General features: G+C 49.9%; 1 protein-coding gene and 1 pseudogene across 1 annotated transcript; both read right to left on the bottom strand.

Moving 5' to 3' along the window:
* Positions 1–17: 17 nt before the first annotated feature.
* LOC136516459 (kinesin-like protein KIN-14J) lies at positions 18–4,495 on the bottom strand. Its single transcript, XM_066509859.1, has 13 exons — positions 4,038–4,495; positions 3,841–3,927; positions 3,659–3,756; positions 3,311–3,404; positions 2,880–3,209; positions 2,512–2,788; positions 2,275–2,436; positions 1,883–2,098; positions 1,751–1,788; positions 1,435–1,598; positions 1,241–1,354; positions 1,110–1,151; positions 18–1,013 (listed from the first exon to the last, which is right to left on the bottom strand). Exons 1-13 carry the CDS (start codon positions 4,270–4,272, stop codon positions 219–221), a joined length of 2,652 nt encoding a protein of 883 aa, XP_066365956.1. The 5' UTR covers positions 4,273–4,495; the 3' UTR covers positions 18–218.
* A 971-nt stretch (positions 4,496–5,466) lies between these two features.
* LOC136516460 (uncharacterized) lies at positions 5,467–20,558 on the bottom strand (annotated as a pseudogene).
* Positions 20,559–22,113: the final 1,555 nt, after the last annotated feature.

Raw genomic sequence — 22,113 nt, 5'->3', positions numbered from 1 at the left:
GAACAAATACAATCAACGACATCCATGAACAATTTTAACATAGCTTCCTTATCAACCAGTAAGAACTAAGCAGAATCCATTTAAATTTAAAGATGCTGAAAAGAACATCTTCTGTCCTAACACGGTTTCACTAAGAACACACTTAAGGCACCATCATTCTCACCACACTGCAACTCCGTTTGAACGTCCAAACATTTGCTGTACCTTCGCTTCCAGACTTAGATGACAGATTGTCTTCTCTTGGCGTTGAGCACCCGCCGGGCTTTGCCGGCTATCCCCACAGCCATATTCTCACGCAGAGCTGGGTCGAAGATGCCCAAACCAGAAGTTGCCCGAACACGTGGAGGCGGCGTTGCCCGAACACGTGGAGGCGTAACTCTTTTCTGGATGCTGAAGCACAGCTTCGCTGCGTTTGCAGGACCTCCTGCCGGTGCCATTCCCAGCTTCTGCTGCGGTGTGACCTTGTTCCACATGCCCACATTTGGAGGAGGGCTTGTGAACTTGCTGCTGCCTCCCAAATCAAATTTCCTGTACTTTGCTCCATCTGGGGTAGCATAAACAGGTCCACCATGTCCTGCTAGGGGTGTTGCTGGAACCAAATTCACACCAAATGTTGCAACTGATCCTCTTGGCAGTTGAGATCCTCCTCTCTTATCGTTTAGCACACAAAAATGCTCCCTCACAGAAGGTAGTATTGCCATCGAAGATCGCCTCTTGGGCTGGATGGGGACATGTCGCATCACCGGGGTAAGTGAAACGCGCCTCGCTCTGCCAAGAGCCTTATTAGGATCATCCACGGGGTTTGGTTTATTCATCACGACAGGAATGTTCTCTTTGTTGTTAATTGTGGGGGCTTTGAGCCTCCATCTAGAAGGGCCTGAAGGTGGTACGTAGCTGTTATTCCTTCCCTGAGATTGTCTCTGTCTCGGTGGAACAAGTGGCGGCCTCGAGGATCTAGCAGAATCCCTAGAAGCCCTCTTCTCATTACCTAATTCATTTTCCAGCTCTCTAATCTGTACAGGAGTACATTTCATGAGCACAGGTTAGAATACACATAGGGGACCAGACCAGTCTTTAGGAACTAGAAATAACTGACTCCTACTACTTACCCGTTGCTGATAATTTCTGCATGCTTGTTCAGCATCCTTCACCTGTTGCAAAACATTTTTTGTGTTAACATTTGATTCCATGACAGTAGGTATCCAGTAGGATCCAACCAAATCAATACAATGAGACTCACCTTTTCATTTAGTGTCCTGAAGACATTCTCACGAGAAGCATGCTTGAGCTGCATCAGCTGCAAGCGTTGATTCAGCTGTGCATTTTCCTTTTCCTCATGCCGAAGTTTTTCAGTCTGAAATAGATTTTATATAGTTAATATAACCAAACTATATTGTGTCATAACTACTCAGTGTGATTGGAGAGTCAAATTACCATCTGCTTGAACTTCAAAGTTTCCGCTGGATCAACTTGCTTACGAGCAGGGCCGTGTTCTACTGACCGGACTCTACTTGCAAAATTGAGTGAACTGAGAGTTTCTCCTGAATCCATAGAGCTTGGACTTATCTGCACGAACATTAGCGTCTTGCAATCTCCGCCTGTAAAAATGTTGAATAAGCAAGTTCATCACCTTGTCATTTTTTTGGTACATTCTAGTACACTAATGAAATCAAATAGGATATGAAACTTCATCAGTTTGCTAAAAAGAACAGTGCAATTGCCACGTGAGTAGTACAAGGAGAAAGCTTACCTAAAGAGCTTTGGAGCAAATGAGTCAACTTGGAATTCCTAGTTGACAGCAAAAAGGAAATGGAGGTGGTAAGACCAAGATAATTTAAGCAGCTAAGCAAAGTAGATACCTTAGTATGTGAATAGGACTAACCTGTATGGAATATGGGAATTTTTTGAGGCAAGAGCAGATATAACATCACCCAAGGCAGATAGTGATTTGTTGATGAACTGTGATTCTTTCAGCCTATCTCCTTCTACCCCAGTTTTAGCTATTCTCTCACTTCCAGCAAGATCAACCAGCCACATGTGGCTTCTGCTCCTCTGATAAGTCACCAAATTCTCGCTCCTAACAGTGACCCTAACCAAACTGCAAATAGATTGCAAGAGGCAAATGTTTTATATCAGTGCTATAGTAATGATAATTGACAAAATCTGAATCTAAACGATAGTGATCAATCTTACAAAATGGAAGTATATCATAGATTATGATCTTAATTAATTAGAATGAATACATAACACAAGGTGAAACACCAAAACCCTCACCTGTGAGAGCGGCTGCTGAGTTCATTAGCATTGGTTGAGCCAACAGATCTATTTTGAGCACCAAACTTCAGTTTCTCCCAAACACCATGTATATTATAAACTGAAGCCTCAACTAAACCATGAACTTCTTGTGTTCCATCAGCATTTTGCTTAATATCCAACCTTGAATTGCAACAAGATAACATGTTTAAGCAATGGATCTTTTCTCGCCAAAAAAGAGAACGGAAGGAATTGTACCTTTTTGATTGATCATTGCTCTCATCAAGAAGATCTCTGATCTTTTCGTTGTAAACTTCCAAGATGCTTACAGAAAATGTGTATGTAACAGATGCACTTCTTTTCTCTGACATTCTGAACAGTTCTTCCAAAGCCCTATAATTTACACCCCTATTTTCTGGAATCCCTTCCATTGTGAAAGTTTTCCCGGTTCCTGTTTGCCCATATGCAAAGATGCATACGTTGAAACCATCCATCGCTGATCTAACAACGGGCACTGTTTCTGAAAACACGGCCTCTGCACAAAAAGGTTGGAATACGACTACTTAAACATGTATACTAATAGCATACTTGACAAGTCAGCTAGGTCCAGTTTCAGTCAATTATACCTTGGTCATCCTCTGGGCCAAAAACATGGTCGAACTTAAAGGGCTTCCTTTCTTTTTCATTAGGGACAAACTGCAGCTCGGTCTCCTGTGCTGGGTCAATCTCAACCACAGATGAACACCCACGGGTGACCTCATCGGAGCTCAGAGGTCTGCATCTGCAGAACACCCTAATGTTACCTCTTAGCTCAATAAGCTCATTGTACAGACGCCGCCTCTCTGCACACTCGTCTGTGTACTTCTTCTTCAGACCATTATATCTGGGCTCACACTCCTCAGAGCACTTGACAACCTGCTTCTTGTATCTCTCCATGAGGTTGTTATACTTCTCCCCTACACACAAATAAAGACCAAACACCACAAATAATTATAGCCACAGGAATCAAAATACTTCAAATACTTGAGCAAAGCATGTGTATGATAGTTGTGTGTACCTAGGAGGCGGAGGGCAGCTGGGCGGTCAGGAGTACTGATCTCCTTCAGCTGCGGTGACAAGATAATAGAGTCCTCTCCATGATCCCCAAACTCCTGAAGAAAAGACACAATGTAATCAGAAGCGAACAGCCCTATCATCTTTGCTCTTGAAACAAAGTTCAACCATCATTGCGAATGGAGAAAGAAGAAATCAACATTTTGCTGCTCGGTTTCATGTGCCTTTAAGATTTTTCTAATTCAATTTCTCTCGTTGGTCAGATATTTGTACATCTACGATAAGCACGAGCAGGAATCTAGAGAATTCCAAATCGCCACGGCCACGAATTGGCATCCAAAGGAGCTCTCACCTCCATGAAGCTGCGGAGAGCCTCCCCTGCTCCTGCCATCGGCTCCTTCTTTGCCTCCTCCTCCTGCTCGACATTGCTGCCCACCGTGGCGTCCTCAACTGCGAACAATTTCCCCACCGTGAGAGGGACGCAGCAAACCCTACTGGCCATCTGCTGCTTGCGTCTAGACGAAGAGACCGAACCTGTATCCTGCTGAGGCAACAGCGGCGGCGCGGGATTCAAGTCTCCCCCGGGATCCGCGCACTCCACCGCTCCCCGCTCATCGTCATCTGGCAAACAAACACCAGGCCGTGTGAGGCGAAGACGCACGCCATGCCAACCGGGTACACCCCAATAATAAAGGAACCCTACTCCTCGCCTGAGAACTAAGAAACAGTACCTCGCGTTTGCCGCGGCGGGGACGTGGCCGGCGCTGGTGAGGGCGGCGGGGAGGAGGAGGACGCCCCCGCGGCGACCGGATCCGATTCCATCGCTGCGATCCGGTGGTCGGAGGGCGGCGGCGAGGAGGATGCCCCCGCGGCGGCCGGATCCGACTCCATCGCTGCGATCTGGTGGTCGGAGGGCGGCGGCGGCGAGGAAGACGCCCCCGCCGCGGCGACCGGATCCGGCTCCATCGCTGCGACCTGGTGGTCGGGGATTCGCTCGCCGGATCTCGTTGAGCTGGGGGATCGGGGGGTGGGATTTGGGGAAGGAGCGCAGGATTCGAGTTTTGAACTGGACCGATCCGTTGGGGTTGGGGTTTGGCTGTATAGAGAGGAAATGACCGTTGGAGAGGCCGCGCCTTTGCGTTCGTCTGCGGTGGGGGCGACGTTGCGGGGGAGCCGTAGCAGATCCAGCGACGCGAGGTGCGTGGACTGGATTTTTTTTTTCTGTTTAATAATGTAAACAATTTGTCAGTCGGCCATATTGGATACGCTTAAATTTAGATTTTGAGCAGAATTAAGTAATAATCCTGCTCAATCTGCTGGATAATTTTTGGATTCTCTGGACCGTGGAATTTTGCTGTTTAATACAGTTTATTTTAAGGGACTGTTTGGTTGTGTCCCGAGAATAACGAGAAACGACGTCAAACCAAATGGGAGAGAAATGTTTCACGTTCTTTACCTTGGCTCCCGGATTGGCTGGAGGGTAGCTTCGCAGCGATTCTGCTCCTTGACTCCCGATTGGCTGCAGGGTAGCTTCGCAGCGATTCTGATCTTTTTTTTTTTTTGCCTCCCGTACGTGCTATCAATTTTATTTTTTAGTTATAAAAATTCTTTTCTAATGTAACAATAAAATAGGTTGTATTTAAGTTGTTCTTTTTCTAAAAAATAGATTTTTTTGGAACGTATTTCTATTTATACAATTCTTTTTAAAGAATATTTTTTCTATGAATCAAAATCCATCCAACTAGTCAAACGATTTCATAAAATAATTCTGTTTTGTCTCCTAAAACGTTTCTTGAAAAAATCCAGATTTTTTAGACTTGGTACATAACTTTTATTATGCACCTAGATGTATGCTATGTCTATATGCGTAGCAAAAGTTATGAATCTAAAACCCCAAAATAATGTATAATTTGGAATGGAGAGAGTAGCTATTAGTTGAGGGGTTTTTTTTTTTCTAGCTAGTAACACATCTATTGGCTGGTTTTTTCGGCTAACACATCTGATAGCTAATTATATGGATCCGAACATGATCTAAGAACTTGGGATAAGAAACCAGTAGTACTCCTATACATACTAATTTCCTTTTTACACGGAATAGCGATACATTGACTGGAGCTCCCAGTCGATCATAGGAGTTTCTTATGCCAAGGAAAGACGGAGTAAAATTCTGGCAGAAAGAAATATTACGGGAATCCAGAATCCAGACCGTACAGTGTTGACTTGGTCCGGCTTCTCTGTCAGAAAATGAAATGAAAATTACCAGCGGTGCCACAAACAAAGCAGTTTGTCCACATAAACATATTCCATTTTGTAAACTACAATACATCAATGCGTCATGCCATTCCACCGGCCGGGCGCAACTGGCCAAGGAGAACTGGAAAACCAGCAAAAATCTACTGAACTGCCTTGGCTGAAACTGGCATCCCCTTTGTGCCTCACGATCAGATTACATCCAATCAACATAATCGTAGGATGATTTTGCTCCTCTTTTGGGCTTCCTGTACCTGTCATTCTCAAACTTCGCTTTCGAAAGGAGGGAATCCAGAACTGCTGCTTCAGCGAGATCGTAAGGCGCCATCAACACACTGGGTATAATATCCACATGGGTGAGGGATATATATATATATATATATATATATATATATATATATATATAGATAGAGAGAGAGAGAGAGAGAGAGAGAGAGAGAGAGAGAAAAGATCAGGATATCTGACGCTAAACCAGGAAGCAGTAATATGTGGATAATACAGTCCCTATTTTTCTTGCTACTACTGCCTCTGTTTCAAATGATAGTTCATTTTAGCTTTGTGCTAAATCAAACTTCTCTAATTTTGACTAAGTTTATAGAAAAATACATCAACATCTACAAGATCAAATTAGTTTTATTAAATTCTCCATGAAATGTCTTAATAGTGCATTTATTTGAAGGTGTACATACTAATATAGTTTTCTAAAAAATTGATCAAACTTAGAGAAGTTTGACTTACGACACTATAATAATATAATTTGGAACAGGGAGTAATATAATTGTATCATGTATAGCTCTTGTATTTTTTTTACTTATTGCTTCTACCCAATCAGGATATAGGTCCTGAACTCCCTCAACCTCAGTTTCGATTATAAATCCTGTCTACTCATCCTGTTCAATTAACAAGTTCCTAAACTAATGGACAGCTCTAATATGAATTATTTTATGCCACCATGAGGAAGATATTAAATAAAGTGTAAAAAGTTAATAGGGTGTTTCGTTTGAGGAATGAAGTATCCATCATCTCCTCACTCCTTACTTTTTTGTTTGGTTTACGGAATGAAATGAGTTGATCCGTTACCACCTTATTCCTCACAATATGATGCACCATCTCATGTAGAATGAGGTGGTTCCTTACCATAAATCAGCTCTTTACCATCATGCTAACTGACAAAAAAGTAGCTCATGACAGAGGATATGTACCTAGCAAGAACATCCTCCAAAATAGTGCGTTGGCAAGGCGTCACATAGTATATGCACTTTCTTGGACACTGCCCAACAGCGAGCTGAACAAGGTCATCTTCTCCATTACCTGCAAATAAAAGGGTTGAACTTTTTCTTAGAAAAGGTAAAGGTGTGGTCATACTTATAAACTGCTTAATGGAACTACTATGTGGGCCAATTAAGCCAAGTGGTTGTGGTGGACCTACCTTGAGATATTGCACGAGCTGTACCAATATCATCTGAAAATGAAAACACATGAGGTGCCCTGTTATGTACGGGAACGTGTACAAGAGACGGAACGAGCAAAGTGGCTAGGCGGGCCACGGTGCATGTCAAGTAGACGTATTGGGTCAGGAGTCTCAGCAGGTTAGGAGGTTGAGAGTTTGTTAGCGTTATCTATCGAGTCTGTTAGCCTATCGAGTCTGTTAGTTAGCTTAGTCAGTTGAGTTAGGTGTATAAGTATCAAACTCTGATAATGAATTGGGTTAGCCTGGGATTGAGATATATTCTATCTCCCTTGGGCACCCAGCCCTGTTACCGAGCTTTGCCCTAGCTGTTCAGCGACTACGAACACGACGCCGCCTGTACGCCGTCGTGCCTTCAAGCCTCAGCCTCACGTCACACACCGCTACAACCTCCGGTCCCGACGACATACCAACCTGGTATCAGGCTATCTCGCCGCCGATTCCGCCGTCGACCAGCGTTCCTGCATCCGGGGTCACGCCCACCACCACCCCCGCCGCTCCACCGATCGCGCCGACCTCCGGGGTGACCACCATGGGGGCCATGATCCATGCCCCCACACTACCCCAATCGTCGCACCCATCAGCTCCGCCCCAGATGATGGCCATCCCCGCCGACTCCCTCCAGGCCTTCACTGCCGCCATCCAGGGCCTCCATAACCAGTTGGCCTTGATGAACTTCCAGATGACCGACGTCGCGGCGCGCTTGTCAGCCATTGATGGCCGCGCCCTGCCCACCGCGGCGCAGATCCCGCACCTGCCACGCCCCGGCCCCGGCGCCTTACCATGGCTGCCCGCGACCTCGGAGCCCGTCGTCCAGGACGTGACCTCGGCGTTCGGTGCCGCCCCGGCGCCCACGGCCGCGCCCTCGGCTGCTCTGGCGTCCACGGCCGCGCCCTCGGCTTCACCGGCATCGTCCGCGGCGCACCCCTACGGTGTTCCGATCAACCAAATCTGCTTCCCGCCGTCGCCCTCGCCTATTCCATCTTTCGAGTCCATCATGGGGGGGTGCCGAAGGCGTCGGCGCCCATGGTGACTGCCCCCGCGCGGGTATCCGTTCCTCCGACTCCGGAGGGTCACGTGGTTCCCAAATACCACAAGCTCGTGTTTCCAACGTATGACGGCAAGGAGGACCCACTCGGATGGTTGAACAAGTGCGAGCAATTCTTCAGCGGACATCAGACGCGCCATCAAGATCGGGTCTGGCTCGCCTCGTACCACCTCACCGGCGTGGCCCAACAGTGGTACTTGGTGTTGGAGGCCGATGTTGGCCGACCGCACTGGGATGACTTCCGCACGCTGTGTCAAGAGCGGTTCGGTCCTCCCCTCAGCACCAATCATCTCTCCGACTTGGCGCGCCTCCCCTTCACGTCCACAGTTGATGCCTACATGGAGGCGTTTCAGGCACGGGCGGCGCACGCAGGGCGCCTCTTGCCGGGCCAAAAGGCCAAGCTCTTCACCGGTGGTCTACCCGACCATATTCGCGTGATGTGGAGCTGCACGACCCACAGGACCTCCAGCGGGCGATGCATCTGGCGCGTGCTTACGAGCGTCGGAACGCGCCAGCGCATCTTGCGTTGCCCGCTCCGCCACGACGTCGCGCTGCTCCTACCACACCAGCGACCACCGGGGCAGTCTCGACGGCTGCGTCATCTTCATCTGCAACGTCTCAGCGCCCCTTCAAGCGGCTCACGCCGGAGGAGATGGCGGAACGCCGCAAACAGGGCCTCTGCTACAACTGCGACGAGCCCTATGTGCGAGGCCACAAGTGCGCCCGGCTCTTCTTCCTCGAGGCCGCCGATTACATCGTGGAGGAGCCGGACGACGGTGACGACGACAAGACTGCGGTGCCCGGCCCTCATCAGCCGCCTTTTGACCTTGACGCACCTATGATCTCTTTGTCGGCCATCACAGGGATCCGCGCCACGGACACCATGCAGCTGCGCGTCCGGATCGGCGCTCACGAGTTCACGGCGCTGTTGGACTCCGGGTCCACGCACAATTTCATCAGTGAGGAGGCCGCGCGCCGTGCGGACCTGCTCCTCCTCGACAGCCGGGGCGCGCACGTCGTTGTGGCCAACGGCGACTGCGTGGAGTGCCAAGGCCTTGCCCCTGCCGTCCCCCTCCAGATCGGCACGGAGGCCTTCCGGGTAGACATGTTCGCCATCCCCGTTCGAGGCTGCGATGTCGTCCTGGGGATCACCTGGCTGCGCACCCTGGGGCCCATCTTGTGCGACTTCGCGACACGCCGCATGGCCTTCAACTTACGTGGTCGTCGCGTTGTCTGGGTGGGCGTCGGCGCGCCCGGCACGCCGACCGCTCCAGCAGCGGATCTCCTGCTTGCCAGCACCTTCTTCACCGACACCGGATCTGAGCAGGACTTTTTGGCGCGCCTCCTCGACACGTACAGCGCTGTGTTCGCTGCCCCGACAGGACTGCCCCCGGCTCGTGCATGTGACCACCGCATCCATCTCAAGACCGCGGCCGAGCCGGTGGCCGTGCGGCCCTACAGATACCCCCAGATTCAGAAGGATGAGCTTGAGGCGCAGTGCGAGTCTATGCTCCAGCAAGGCTTAATCCAACCGAGCACGTCGCCGTTTTTAGCCCCTGTGTTGCTGGTCAAGAAACACGACGCCACCTGGAGGTTTTGCGTCGACTATCGGGCGCTCAACGCACTCACCATCAAAGACAAGTTTCCGATACCCGTTGTCGAGGAGCTGCTCGACGAACTCCACGGAGCGCGATACTTCACCAAGTTGGATCTTCGCTCCGGATATCATCAAGTGCGTGTTCACGCTGACGACGTGCACAAAACGGCGTTCCGCACGCATCATGGGCACTTTGAGTTTTTGGTTATGCCATTTGGCTTGTCCAATGCTCCGTCCACGTTCCAGGCGCTGATGAACTTCGTCCTCAAGCCGTTCCTGCGTCGCTGCGTCCTCGTCTTCTTCGACGACATCCTCATCTACAGTGGCTCGTGGACTGCGCACATGCAGCACCTCCGCGCCGTCCTCGATGTCCTGCGCGCCCACCACTTGCACCTCAAGCGCGCCAAGTGCGCGTTCGCCACGCGGACGGTCCACTACCTCGGCCATGTGATCTCGGAGGCCGGCGTCGCCATGGACGTCTCCAAGGTCGAGGCTGTGCAGACTTGGCCTCAGCCGCGCTCCGCCCGTGGCTTGCGTGGTTTCCTGGGTTTGGCCGGCTATTATCGCCGCTTTATCCAGGACTTCGGCGCCATAGCGGCGCCCCTCACTAAGCTGCTACGGCGGGACTCCTTCCAGTGGACTGAGGCGGCCACCGCGGCGTTCGACGCCCTGAAGGGGGCCCTGTCCTCCGCTCCAGTTCTCCATCTACCGGATTTCAGCAAGGTCTTCATGGTGGACTGTGACGCGTCCGGCTTCGGCTTCGGCGCAGCACTCCATCAGGGTGCCGGGCCACTTGCATTCTACAGCAGGCCGCTTGCAGTCCGGCATCTCAAGGTGGCGGCGTACGAACGCGAACTGATCGGGCTCGTCCACGCTGTGCGCCATTGGCGCCCCTACCTCTGGGGTCGCGCCTTTGTGGTGCGCACGGATCATTATGCGCTCAAATTCATGCTTGACCAGCGCCTCTCGACGATCCCGCAAACTCAGTGGATTTCCAAGCTCTTTGGTTTTGATTTCAGGGTGGAGTTCCATCCCGGCCGCGCCAACACTGTCGCCGACGCGCTCTCGCGGCGTGATGGCGAGTCACCCCTCCTGCAGGCTGTGGCCAGCGCCGAGTCCTCACTGTCAGCGCTGTCCGTGCCGGCGTTCGACCTCTACGCTGAGCTTCGCCAGGAGTTCGACACCGACGCCGTGCGACGCTCCTTCCGCGACGCCGTGGCCAATGGCGATCACGGCGCGGCGTGGACTGTGCACGACGGCCTCATTCTACGGGATGGCCGGGTGTACGTGCCTGAGTCGTCCACGGTGCTTCCTGACATCCTCCAGCTCACGCACACCGTCGGCCATGAAGGTATCCAGAAGATCCTCCAACGCCTCCACGCCGACTTTACCGTGGAGCATGACAGACGGGTCGTGCGTGACTACGTCCGCGCGTGTTCTACGTGTCAACGCAACAAGACCGAGACTCTGCACCCCGCCGGCCTTCTTCAGCCCTTGCCGGTGCCGTCGCGGGTGTGGGCCGACATCTCGCTGGATTTCATTGAGGCGCTGCCCAAGGTTCATGGTAAGAGTGTGCTGCTCACGGTGGTTGACAGGTTCTCAAAGTACGCCCACTTCATCCCGTTGGGGCACCCGTACACGGCCACCTCCGTTGCCCGTGCGTTCTTCGCTGACATCGTCCGCTTACACGGCTTCCCGGAGTCCATTGTGAGCGATCGTGATCCTGTCTTCACGGGGCACGTTTGGCGTGATCTGTTCCGACTGGCCGGGGTCAAATTGCGTATGAGCTCCGCATTCCATCCCCAAACCGACGGCCAGTCGGAGGCGGTCAACAAGGTCATCACCATGTACCTCCGCTGTACGACCGGCGACCACCCTCGTGACTGGGTGGATTGGCTACCATGGGCGGAATTCTGCTACAACTCGTCGTTCCATTCCGCGCTACGCACGACACCATTCCAGGTGGTGTATGGGCGGCCTCCCCCGTCCTTGCTTCCGTATGAGCGCGGGACGGCGCCCACGGAGGACCTTGAGGCCCTGCTGGTCCGGCGCGACGAGTACCTCGCCGAGGTCAGGGATCGCCTCCTCCAGGCTCAGCAGTACGCCCGCAAGCGCTACGACACCCGCCATCGTGCTCTGGAGTTTGCCGTGGGGGACTGGGTTCTGCTGCGCCTGCTGAACCAGTCTACGCAGTCGCTGGAGCCGGCTGCTCGCAAGAAGCTTGGGCCCAAGTTTGCTGGTCCTTTTCAGATTCTGGAACGCATTGGCCAAGTGGCGTATCGGCTGCAGCTGCCCACCAATGCTCGCATTCATGATGTGTTCCATGTCGGCGTCCTCAAGCCCTTCATCGGCACACCTCCGACGTCTACACCGCCGCTGCCCCCACTTCAGCATGGGCGTCCTCTACTCCAGCCCGAGCGTGTACTGCGTTCCCGGCTGCAGCGCGGCTCCTGGCACGTCCTGGTGCAGTGGGCGGGCCTGCCCCCGTCTGAGGCGACCTAGGAGCCTGTGGACGGCTTCCGAGTGGCTCATCCCTCGTTCCAGCTCGAGGACGAGCTGTTTTCCGAGGGAGGGAGAGATGTTATGTACGGGAACGTGTACAAGAGACGGAACGAGCAAAGTGGCTAGGCGGGCCACGGTGCATGTCAAGTAGACGTATTGGGTCAGGAGTCTCAGCAGGTTAGGAGGTTGAGAGTTTGTTAGCGTTATCTATCGAGTCTGTTAGCCTATCGAGTCTGTTAGTTAGCTTAGTCAGTTGAGTTAGGTGTATAAGTATCAAACTCTGATAATGAATTGGGTTAGCCTGGGATTGAGATATATTCTATCTCCCTTGGGCACCCAGCCCTGTTACCGAGTTTTGCCCTAGCTGTTCAGCGACTACGAACACGACGCCGCCTGTACGCCGTCGTGCCTTCAAGCCTCAGCCTCACGTCACACACCGCTACAACCTCCGGTCCCGACGACATACCATGCCCTTTTAACACAAGAATATGGGCATCCTGCAGTAGACATCAACAATTGTAATTTGTCAGATGAAGTTGACAAAATATGTCCACATGATTTGTATTGAACAACTACACGAAAGGCCTATGTCCCCAATGTATAGGCTATAAAGTCTGTAAAAACTAGGAAAGTGAACAAACTCGGTTGCATCAACGGAAGGAACACAATCCTATGTGTAATGTGTTATGCTTCTAAATAAGGACTACAGCATTGTTCAATAAAAATAGGTACATTGTGTGCCAGGAATTAAATTAGCACAACATGGTGATTAATCTCTTATAGTTAGGGAGAGTAGACAAATGATAAACTTATGTGAAACTTTAGTTTTCTGGTGCCAATTCTGACACTAATACCTAATTCGAAGTTGGCAGCAAACCTTATTCCTATAACAATACTATTGTCAACAACAAGGCCGATTCACAAAACCCCCATCCTTAACACTGAAGCAATACAAGCACAAGTACCAGTGCCAATGCATAGAAGTTCATTGACAAATATGTCACGGGCTTCACACTCAGGTTCATCAAATGGGTCAACATTATTCCTGCACAATATTGTAACATAAGCACATGAGTAGGATTTTCTTGAGGCTACTGAAACAAAGATCCCTATTGTCTTATTTTTCGATGCTTAAAAAAAGCATTCACAAATGCAGAAATTACAGTGTCATAATGAAATTGAAAAGTGGATAAAGAACATAAAATCCTCAGTAGATTTGGATTTTGGAATATGAATTGAGAGATGAGTTGGTAACTAAGCCCACTGATTAATTCCAGATTTTCCCCTTAAAAATATAACTGCCGGTTTGTTGAGTGGATCAAACCAAAATATGTTTTCAGCACAAGCAACAAATGTACTTAACATGATGTGTACTAGGTTTTACCTCATCCTCTTCTTATAAAGATAGTGTCAATGGCAACTTATATGGTGCAAATCATGATTACATCATGGACCTTTCACTGCATACTATCTGCAATACCTATGAATCAAGTAGTTCTTATTCTTTTTCTCATATATTTGTAGCTGTAAGCCCTGCTTCCCAGGCACATTTAGTGCTTTTAAGTTTTTAGCTAATCTATGTCATTAAGTCCTTGGGTAGCTCAAGAGGTGTGCGGGTACCCAGGCAGGTTTCCTGTCTAGTAAAAGCTCTAGTGAGCTGTATGTAATCAATGCAGTTCTTATCCTATATATATATTGCAATGCAGTCATCTGGGTGACTAAGCCCTGGCTGATTATTGCTCTGTTACCTCCAACAATTGGTATCAGAGAATAGGTTAGACACCTTCTCACCTTCTCATCTTCTCCATGACGTCAACCTCCTCTGAGCGCCGGGCTAGGAAGACCAAGGGAGCCACTGAGGGCGAGCTGGGCGACCCCTCTGGCAGGGCTGCGCGCCTGAAGGCAGCAGAGGAGGCGGCGGCGCTGGCTGTCGAGGCGGCACAGCAGGCTGCAGCAGCCGCGGAGGCGGCGGCCAGGACAGCGCAGGAGCTGCGGGCGGAGATAGCAGCAGAGAAGGGAGATGAGGAGGAGGAGGAGGAAGAAGAAGAGGAGGACCGGAGGAACCGGCGGCCACGGACTCCGCCGCGGGACAGGCGCCGTTCGCAGTCACCACTGCGTGACCGAAGGCGTCGTGGCGGTGGTCGCTATGAGTCGCCGCATGGCAGGGTGGTCTACCGCGATTCCGGCAGCGGCACATCATGGCCAATGCTGGACAAGACCAATTATTATGAGTGGAGCCAGACGATGAAGCTCAGGATGCAGGCGCGCGACCTCTGGGAAGCTGTCGAAGGAGGCCCAGTGCAGTTTCGCGACGACAGGCGAGCTCTGGAGGTGATCGTCGCTGCTGTGCCCAAGGAGTTGGGGCTCCCGCTCCTCGACAAGGCGACGGCAAAAGAGGCATGGGATGCCATCGCTGCGACTCGTATCGGTGTGGACAGGGTCCGCCGAGCGACGTTGCAGCGACTGCGTCGGGAGTGGGAGAACATTGACGTCAAGCCTGGCGAGCCGGTGGAGGATTTTGCCCTGCAGCTGTCAACTCTGCACCAGCAGCTGGTGCTTCATGGAGACAGGGACATCGATGAGGCGCGTGTCGTGGAAAAGTTTCTGCGCACGGTGCCAACCAAGTACGCGCAGATCGTCGTCGCCATTGAGCAGTTCCTCGACTTCGAGGCGCTCACGCTTGAAGAGGTGACAGGAAGGCTCAAGGCGGTGGATGACCGTGAAGCGCAAGCTGTGACAGAGCCGGTGTTCATCAACGGCAAGCTGCTGTACACTGAGGAGCAGTGGCGTGCGCGTTTGAGGAAGGAGAAGAAAGGCGCAGAAGAAGCTGGCAGTTCTGGTTTCAAGAACCAGCGCGGCGGTGGCGGAGGACGCAGCCGCGAAGGTGGACGCGGACGGGGCAGAGGTGCTGGCCGTGGCAGCGGACGTGGAGAAGGCAATGGCGCCGGCCGTGTTGGCCCCAACACGTGCCTCAACTGCCATCAGGAAGGGCATTGGGCGCGTGAATGTCCCCAGCCGCGCCGTGATGGAACAGAGCGCGGCGGCGGGGGAGGAAATCGTGGTGGACGCGGTGGCGGAAACCGTGGAGGAGGCCGTGGCGGCGGTAACCAAGCTGGGCAGCAAGGAGGACATGAAGGGCGTGCCCAGTTTGCCGAGTGTGAGGAAGATGCAGCTCTGTTTCTGTCTCACGGCTTCATTGAGATGGAACAGAGCACGCCGGAGCTCAACTATACAGCACAGCGCGTTGAGTTCTTTGAGCCACGTGCGCGTGCTTATCTGGGAGCAGATGATGAAGAGATGGCTGGCGGCTGGTACCTTGATTCAGGCGCAACACACCACATGACTGGGCAGCGTGACCTGTTTTCAGACCTGAACACGGACGTTCAAGGCACGGTTCGGTTCGGGGACGCGTCCAAGGTGGAAATCAAGGGCGTTGGCTCAATTGTTTTTGAAGCAAAGACTGGTGAGCATCGTGTTCTTCATGGAGTTTATTTCATTCCGGCATTGAAGAACTCGATCATGAGCCTCGGTCAACTTGATGAGAATGGCTCAAAGGTGGTGATTGATGATGGAGTACTGCGGATTTGGGAACGCGGCAGCGGCCGCCTACTGGCCAAGGTGAGGCGTGGCGCGAACCGGCTGTATGTACTGCATATGAAGACAGCACAGCCAGTGTGTCTTGCTGCGCGCAGGGATGAGGAGGCGTGGAAATGGCATGAGCGTTTTGGGCATCTGAATTTTGAGGCCCTGCGGAGGCTTGGCAAGGAGGAAATGGCAAGAGGGATGCCAAAGATCGATCATGTTGAGCAAGTGTGTGACACTTGTGTCACCACCAAACAGAGGAGGCGATCATTTCCTGCTGCAGCAACATATCGTGCTCAGGATCACCTTGAATTGGTGCATGGTGATCTCTGTGGGCCAGTTACACCAGCAACTTCGGCAGGTAATCGCTATATTCTGCTGCTTGTAGATGATGCCACACGATTCATGTGGGCAGTGCTGCTGTCATCTAAGGATGCTGCAGCAGATGCTATCATAAAGGTGAAGGCTGCTGCAGAGGTGGAGAGTGGGCGTAAACTGAAAGTTCTGCGCACAGATAATGGAGGAGAGTTTACTGTTGCAGAATTTGCTGCTTATTGTGCCAATGAAGGAGTCAAAAGGCATTACAGTGCTCCTCATTCACCACAGCAGAATGGCGTGGTGGAGCGTAGAAATCAAACCGTGGTGGCCATGGCACGTGCCTTACTCAAGCAGCGCCAGATGCCAGCCAAGTTTTGGGGGGAGGCAGTGATGACTGCTGTGCATATTCTGAATCGGTCACCAACCAAGGCTCTAGGTGATGTCACTCCCTATGAAGCATGGCATGGCCGAGCACCCACTGTTGGCCATCTGAAGGTGTTTGGTTGTGTGGCATATACTCGCCGTTTGTCTCAGCTCAGGAAACTTGATGATCGTGGTGAAGCTGGAGTATTTATTGGCTATGCTGAAGGAGCCAAAGCCTATCGAGTTTTTGATCCAGCATCTCAGCGTGTACGTGTCAGCCGAGATGTGGTTTTTGATGAAGGAAGAGGTTGGGATTGGACATCACCAGCAGCAGGTACGTCTGGGGCAGCTGGTAGTGATTTTGTGGTGGAATTTCCTTGGGAGGAAGAAGTCCCTGGAGCTGGAGGTTCAGTGCAGTCACACTCATCTCCTCAGCCCCATTCTGCCTCACCTGAAGCTTTTCCAGCAGCAGAATCGGTGCTTGATGCAGGAGAAGAGGTGTCTGAGACATCCAGAACGCCTTCACCACCACCAGCTCCAGCCAGTCCACAAGTGGAGCACGTGACTCCCTTGGAAGATGATGAGGAACGGCTGGACACTTATCACAACGACGAGCAGCTGCGCTATCGTACCATAGATGGCATATTGGGCGGGGAACAGGAAGTTCCGCCGCCGGCGCAGCGCTTGTTCGCAGAGCTCCACCTCACCCACTCTGGGGAACCCATTTCTTATGCAGAGGCAAAAGATGATCCTGCATGGCAGGCAGCAATGAAAGAGGAGCTGCGCGCTGTTGAGCGCAATGGCACCTGGGAGCTTGTGTCTCCCCGAGCTGGCCATCGGCCAATTTCTCTAAAATGGGTCTACAAGCTGAAGAAAGATGAGAAAGGAGATGTGATCAAGCACAAGGCTCGTCTTGTTGCTCGTGGGTTTGTGCAGCAAGAGGGTGTTGATTATGAGGATGTGTTCGCTCCTGTTGCGCGCATAGAATCAGTGAGACTGTTGCTTGCTCTAGCTGCCCAGGAAGGATGGACTGTTCATCATATGGATGTCAAGTCAGCTTTTCTAAATGGAGAGCTCAAGGAAGAAGTATATGTCCAGCAGCCACCTGGGTTTGCTATTCCTGGGGAAGAAAGCAAGGTATATCGCCTGCACAAAGCTTTGTATGGGCTGAAGCAGGCACCCAGGGCGTGGAACGCTAAGTTGGACTCTACTCTGAAGGAAATGGGGTTCAAACAGAGCAAACATGAAGCAGCAATTTATAGGAAAGGTTCAGAGGGCTCAGTGTTGCTGGTTGGGGTCTATGTTGATGATCTGATTATCACTGGAGCAGTCAAAGATGAAGTAAAGGCTTTCAAGGAAAGGATGAAATCCACCTTTGAGATGAGTGACTTGGGTTTGCTCAGTTTCTACCTTGGCATTGAAGTACAGCAAGGCAAGAATGGGATCACCATGAGGCAGACTCACTATGCCAAGAAAATCCTAGAACTGGGAGGCATGTCTGATTGCAATCCAGCAGCTACACCAATGGAAGAGCGCCTGAAGCTCAGCAAGCATAGCACTGCCAAGGAGGTGGATCCAACTCAGTATAGGAGGCTGGTTGGAAGCTTGAGATACCTGGTTCATACCAGGCCTGATTTGGCTTTCTCAGTGGGCTATGTGAGCAGATTCTTGGAGAAACCGACCACTGAGCACCAGCAAGCAGTCAAGAGGGTGCTGAGGTACTTGGCTGGAACATTGGACTATGGTCTGCAGCTCAAAAGAGCCCCAAATTCTGCTAGGTTTGTGGGCTACTGTGATTCAGACCTAGCCGGTGATATTGACTCCAGCAAAAGCACAACAGGTTGTCTGTTCTTCTTTGGCAACAGCTTGGTCAGCTGGCAATCTATCAAGCAGAGGGTGGTGGCTTTGTCTAGTTGTGAGGCTGAATATATGGCTATGACTTCAGCAGCAACACAAGCCCTGTGGCTGTCAAGATTGTTGGCTGATCTGTTGGGAAGAAAGGTGGAGACTGTGGAACTGAGGGTTGACAACAAGTCTGCAATTGCACTTGCTAAGAACCCTGTCTTCCATGACAGGAGCAAACATATCAGAGTTAAGCAACATTTTATCAGGGATTGTATTGAAGAAGGCAGCATCAGGACTGAGTACATCCCTACAGCTGATCAATTGGCAGACATTCTCACTAAGGCTTTGGGCAAGGCCAAGCTTGAAGATATGAGAAGCAGAATTGGCATCAAGCAGATCAAGAAGGGTTGAAGCAGGTCTTAGGGGGAGAACTGTAGCTGTAAGCCCTGCTTCCCAGGCACATTTAGTGCTTTTAAGTTTTTAGCTAATCTATGTCATTAAGTCCTTGGGTAGCTCAAGAGGTGTGCAGGTACCCAGGCAGGTTTCCTGTCTAGTAAAAGCTCTAGTGAGCTGTATGTAATCAATGCAGTTCTTATCCTATATATATATATTGCAATGCAGTCATCTGGGTGACTAAGCCCTGGCTGATTATTGCTCTGTTACCTCCAACAATATTCTCCTCAGGCAACCCCATTGCTAGTGCAGAATTAGCCTACTATCTGACCAACTGTGTTTTGAACCACAAATGTTTCAGAATTTGAGTGTACTGGTATAGTTATTATAAAATTTACCAGGAATAATTACAGCTCTTCAATTACTATGATCAAAACATATCCAAGATTGCCATGCTAACTGGCAATTACAACCTAATCTATCACTGAAAATCCATAAGAAAGGAGCAGAGGCCCATTATTATTATAGTTAGCTACAAAAACAAGTGTATATAAAAGGTTCATCGCATGATATGTCTAGAATACAAGCTGATGGATGTATTCTCTACCTTTCAACCATCATTTCTTGGTTGCCAGATAACATCTGTGTGCGAAACAAAACAATGTGACTTGATATGTAACTAGAAGGTGAAAAAAATAAGGAAACACTCCCTCCAGTAAAAATCAACCAACCATTTAGGTTACACTACATGGAGTCAGATTTCTAAACATAGCCACAGATATTTCTATCGAACCTGTTTTTTATCACATTTCTATCGAACTTTAGATTGTGCATTATCTTGTTTGTGGCTTTATCTCAAAAGTTCCTTCACAATTCTGAATCATTTAAGGCCACATTTGCGCTGTGAATTGTAATTGTCTGATGATGTTTGATCATGGTTATTATGATAGCATCCATAAGCACTTGTACAAAACACAAGTATAGTACACAGAGTTACCTGATAGGCCTCGATCACTCGCCTCATTATTAAATTTGCGTTTTCTGGGTCCTTGCAAACATCAGGATGGAATTCCTTTACCTGTACAGAGCTCCCAATGTTATGTCGTGGCAGTATTGTTAGACCAGAAAATAGAAGACAGCTTTGGCTAAGCAAACGCTCACCTTACACCGCACAGCTTATAACACAACAAAATGTTACTTGTTCTTATGGAAATGTTTCTTCTAAACAAAAATATATATAATAAGGAGGGCATAATGCAAGTAAGTTGGAGAATCTGTGAGTTCCTTCTATACCGTGGCACTCGGTGCCTTTTTCCCTAATCACAAAGTAACCAACACTCAAAAATGGTGGGTTCATTCCAAAAACCACGATTAAAGGAGACCATGGAGGTACGCCAAGTTCTTTTGATACACTAGCAAGTAGCAATCGACTATTGTAATTTCTAGGATGCCTCAAGAGCTAAAATTGTGCAGCAGCAAATATCTCCCCATAAACAAGTGAGCGTTACACTACCCGGGCGCGAAAGGCGGCCTTGAGTTGGGCGGCGGAGTAGAAGGCGGTGGTGGCGTCGAGGCCGAGGATCTGGAACGTTGTGGCGCGCGGATCCAGTATCTTTCCCGCCTCTCCTTCAAGGCCCCCACCGAGCGCCGAGACCCGCGGACGGCGGAGGGACGTGCTGCGCCGCGTAGACGGCGGCGGTGGCAGTGCCCTCGAGCCGCCGAACGGGCCGCGTGGCCGCGCGAGGGAAAAGACGATGCGACGGCGGACATCATTGCATTGCTGTAGTTTCTGATAGGCTTCCGCAGTTTCGCCGCTCGCGTGGCTGTGTGCTTGTGTAGGCTGTGTGGCGATCGTCGACCGTGGCTGCCGTGCCCCGCCTACTGCGTGGCCGCGCGCTTGTTGGCGTGGTGCGTCAGCCTGGGCGTTCGGTTTTAACCGATAATTCGGTTCGGTTTATTCGGTTATAAAAACTTCGGTTTCAGCCTATATTTCTACAGAAAACTGAAAATCATAGAATTCAGTTTCGGTTTTTTTAATTTGGTTTTCGGTTTTAACCAAATTAACCGAGACATTCTGTCAGCAGCGACAGCAATGCCGAATTACAGAAAATGTACACAAGCAACAACAGATTACAGCACATATGATATATCAAGTCTTAAGCTGTCAAGCAAAACAACAACCAGCACTCCAGCAGCATAGAATTACACAAAGTAGTGTCGGCATCTCACAGTACACAAATCAACAAGCCTCAAGACAACAGGACACAATTACATAGATTCAAGAGTTCTTCATTATTCAAATAGAGAAATATTAAACACCCAGTAGCAGCAGCATGCATACACCAAGTGATCATGACTCGGTAGCTGGAGTATCTTCCTTGAAAATGGACAGGCCACCAAGTTCTAAAATAATAGATGATCTCTGTTAGTACATCGTATGAATCATGAAGCACATTAGAAGCAATTAATAATTTACTATGTTACCTTCCTCAAGCAAAGCCATTTGTTCGGTGTCCTCTTCAACACTAACATAATTTCCTCCATGAATCCAATCATTTGCACAAACGAGGCGCTCAACCATTCTTGGGGCTAGTGAGGTCCTAAAGTCATTAAGAGTTCTGCCACCAGCACTGAAGGCTGATTCAGAGACAACTAAGGTGATAGGAATTACCAACAGATTGCGGGCCAAACGAGATAATATTGGAAATCTTGTTGAATTGGCCTTCCACCACTTTAGAATGTCAAATCCTGTGTCCGGCTCATTATCTTCTGATAGATACTTGTCTACCTCAGATTTGACAGTTCCACCCTCACTGTTAATCTGCTGAGTAATTACCGACATCCACTACTCACTCTTTTGCTGGTTTCGGTTGTAGATTCAGATTCAGTAGGTTGTGGTGCCTTATCTTTTGGGGCATACATTTCCTTGTACTCTTCAAACAAAGCACGAAAATAAGTGTTCACTGTTTTCCACACTTTTTCTCCTATTGTATCCCCAAACATTACCTTAATTCCCATTTTGATGCAATTTGATAGTTTGTATCTAGGATTAATAGCAACACAGAAGAAAACAGTAAAGTTGAGCAGCTGATCCCCTTATCTTTCTCTCCACTCTTCTCTCTGTCCCCCTGCCTCTCACCATACTTCTCTCCCCAGTACTTGTAATACTTCACTAGCATTCGCGTACCCATTTCCTTGCTCAGGTTGTCTTCACTATGGCACCATTCTCTCAACATAAGTAATACATCAGCAATCTCATGAAAATAAGTGTGAGATGTTGGACGACTTTGTACAGAAACACGGAGAGTGAGGTCATAAAAGTGTTCAAGAAAATCAGCCATCTTCCTAGCATTGTCCCAATCTGCTTTTGTTGGTACCCCTGGAACATTCTCTCCTTCTAATTCTAATCTATAGTATGGGTCTTTATCACTATATCTTTCA

This window comes from Miscanthus floridulus, chromosome 17, assembly GCF_019320115.1.
Source record: "Miscanthus floridulus cultivar M001 chromosome 17, ASM1932011v1, whole genome shotgun sequence".
Lineage (NCBI taxonomy): Eukaryota > Viridiplantae > Streptophyta > Magnoliopsida > Poales > Poaceae > Miscanthus > Miscanthus floridulus.
The sequence above is the reverse complement of the archived record's forward strand: the minus strand, read 5'-3'. Positions and strand labels throughout refer to the sequence as shown.

What these genes read in the sequence shown, in the direction of transcription:
- LOC136516459 (XM_066509859.1), bottom strand. Translation starts at nt 4,272, where the DNA reads ATGGAGCCGGATCCGGTCGCCGCGGCGGGGGCGTCTTCCTCGCCGCCG. An exon ending in AGCTGCCCTCCGCCTCCTAG is followed by an intron (nt 3,210 to 3,310) that starts GTACACACAACT and finishes ATTTGTGTGTAG; the next exon opens with GGGAGAAGTATAACAACCTC. An exon ending in AATTCCCATATTCCATACAG is followed by an intron (nt 1,789 to 1,882) that starts GTTAGTCCTATT and finishes GCTGTCAACTAG; the next exon opens with GAATTCCAAGTTGACTCATT.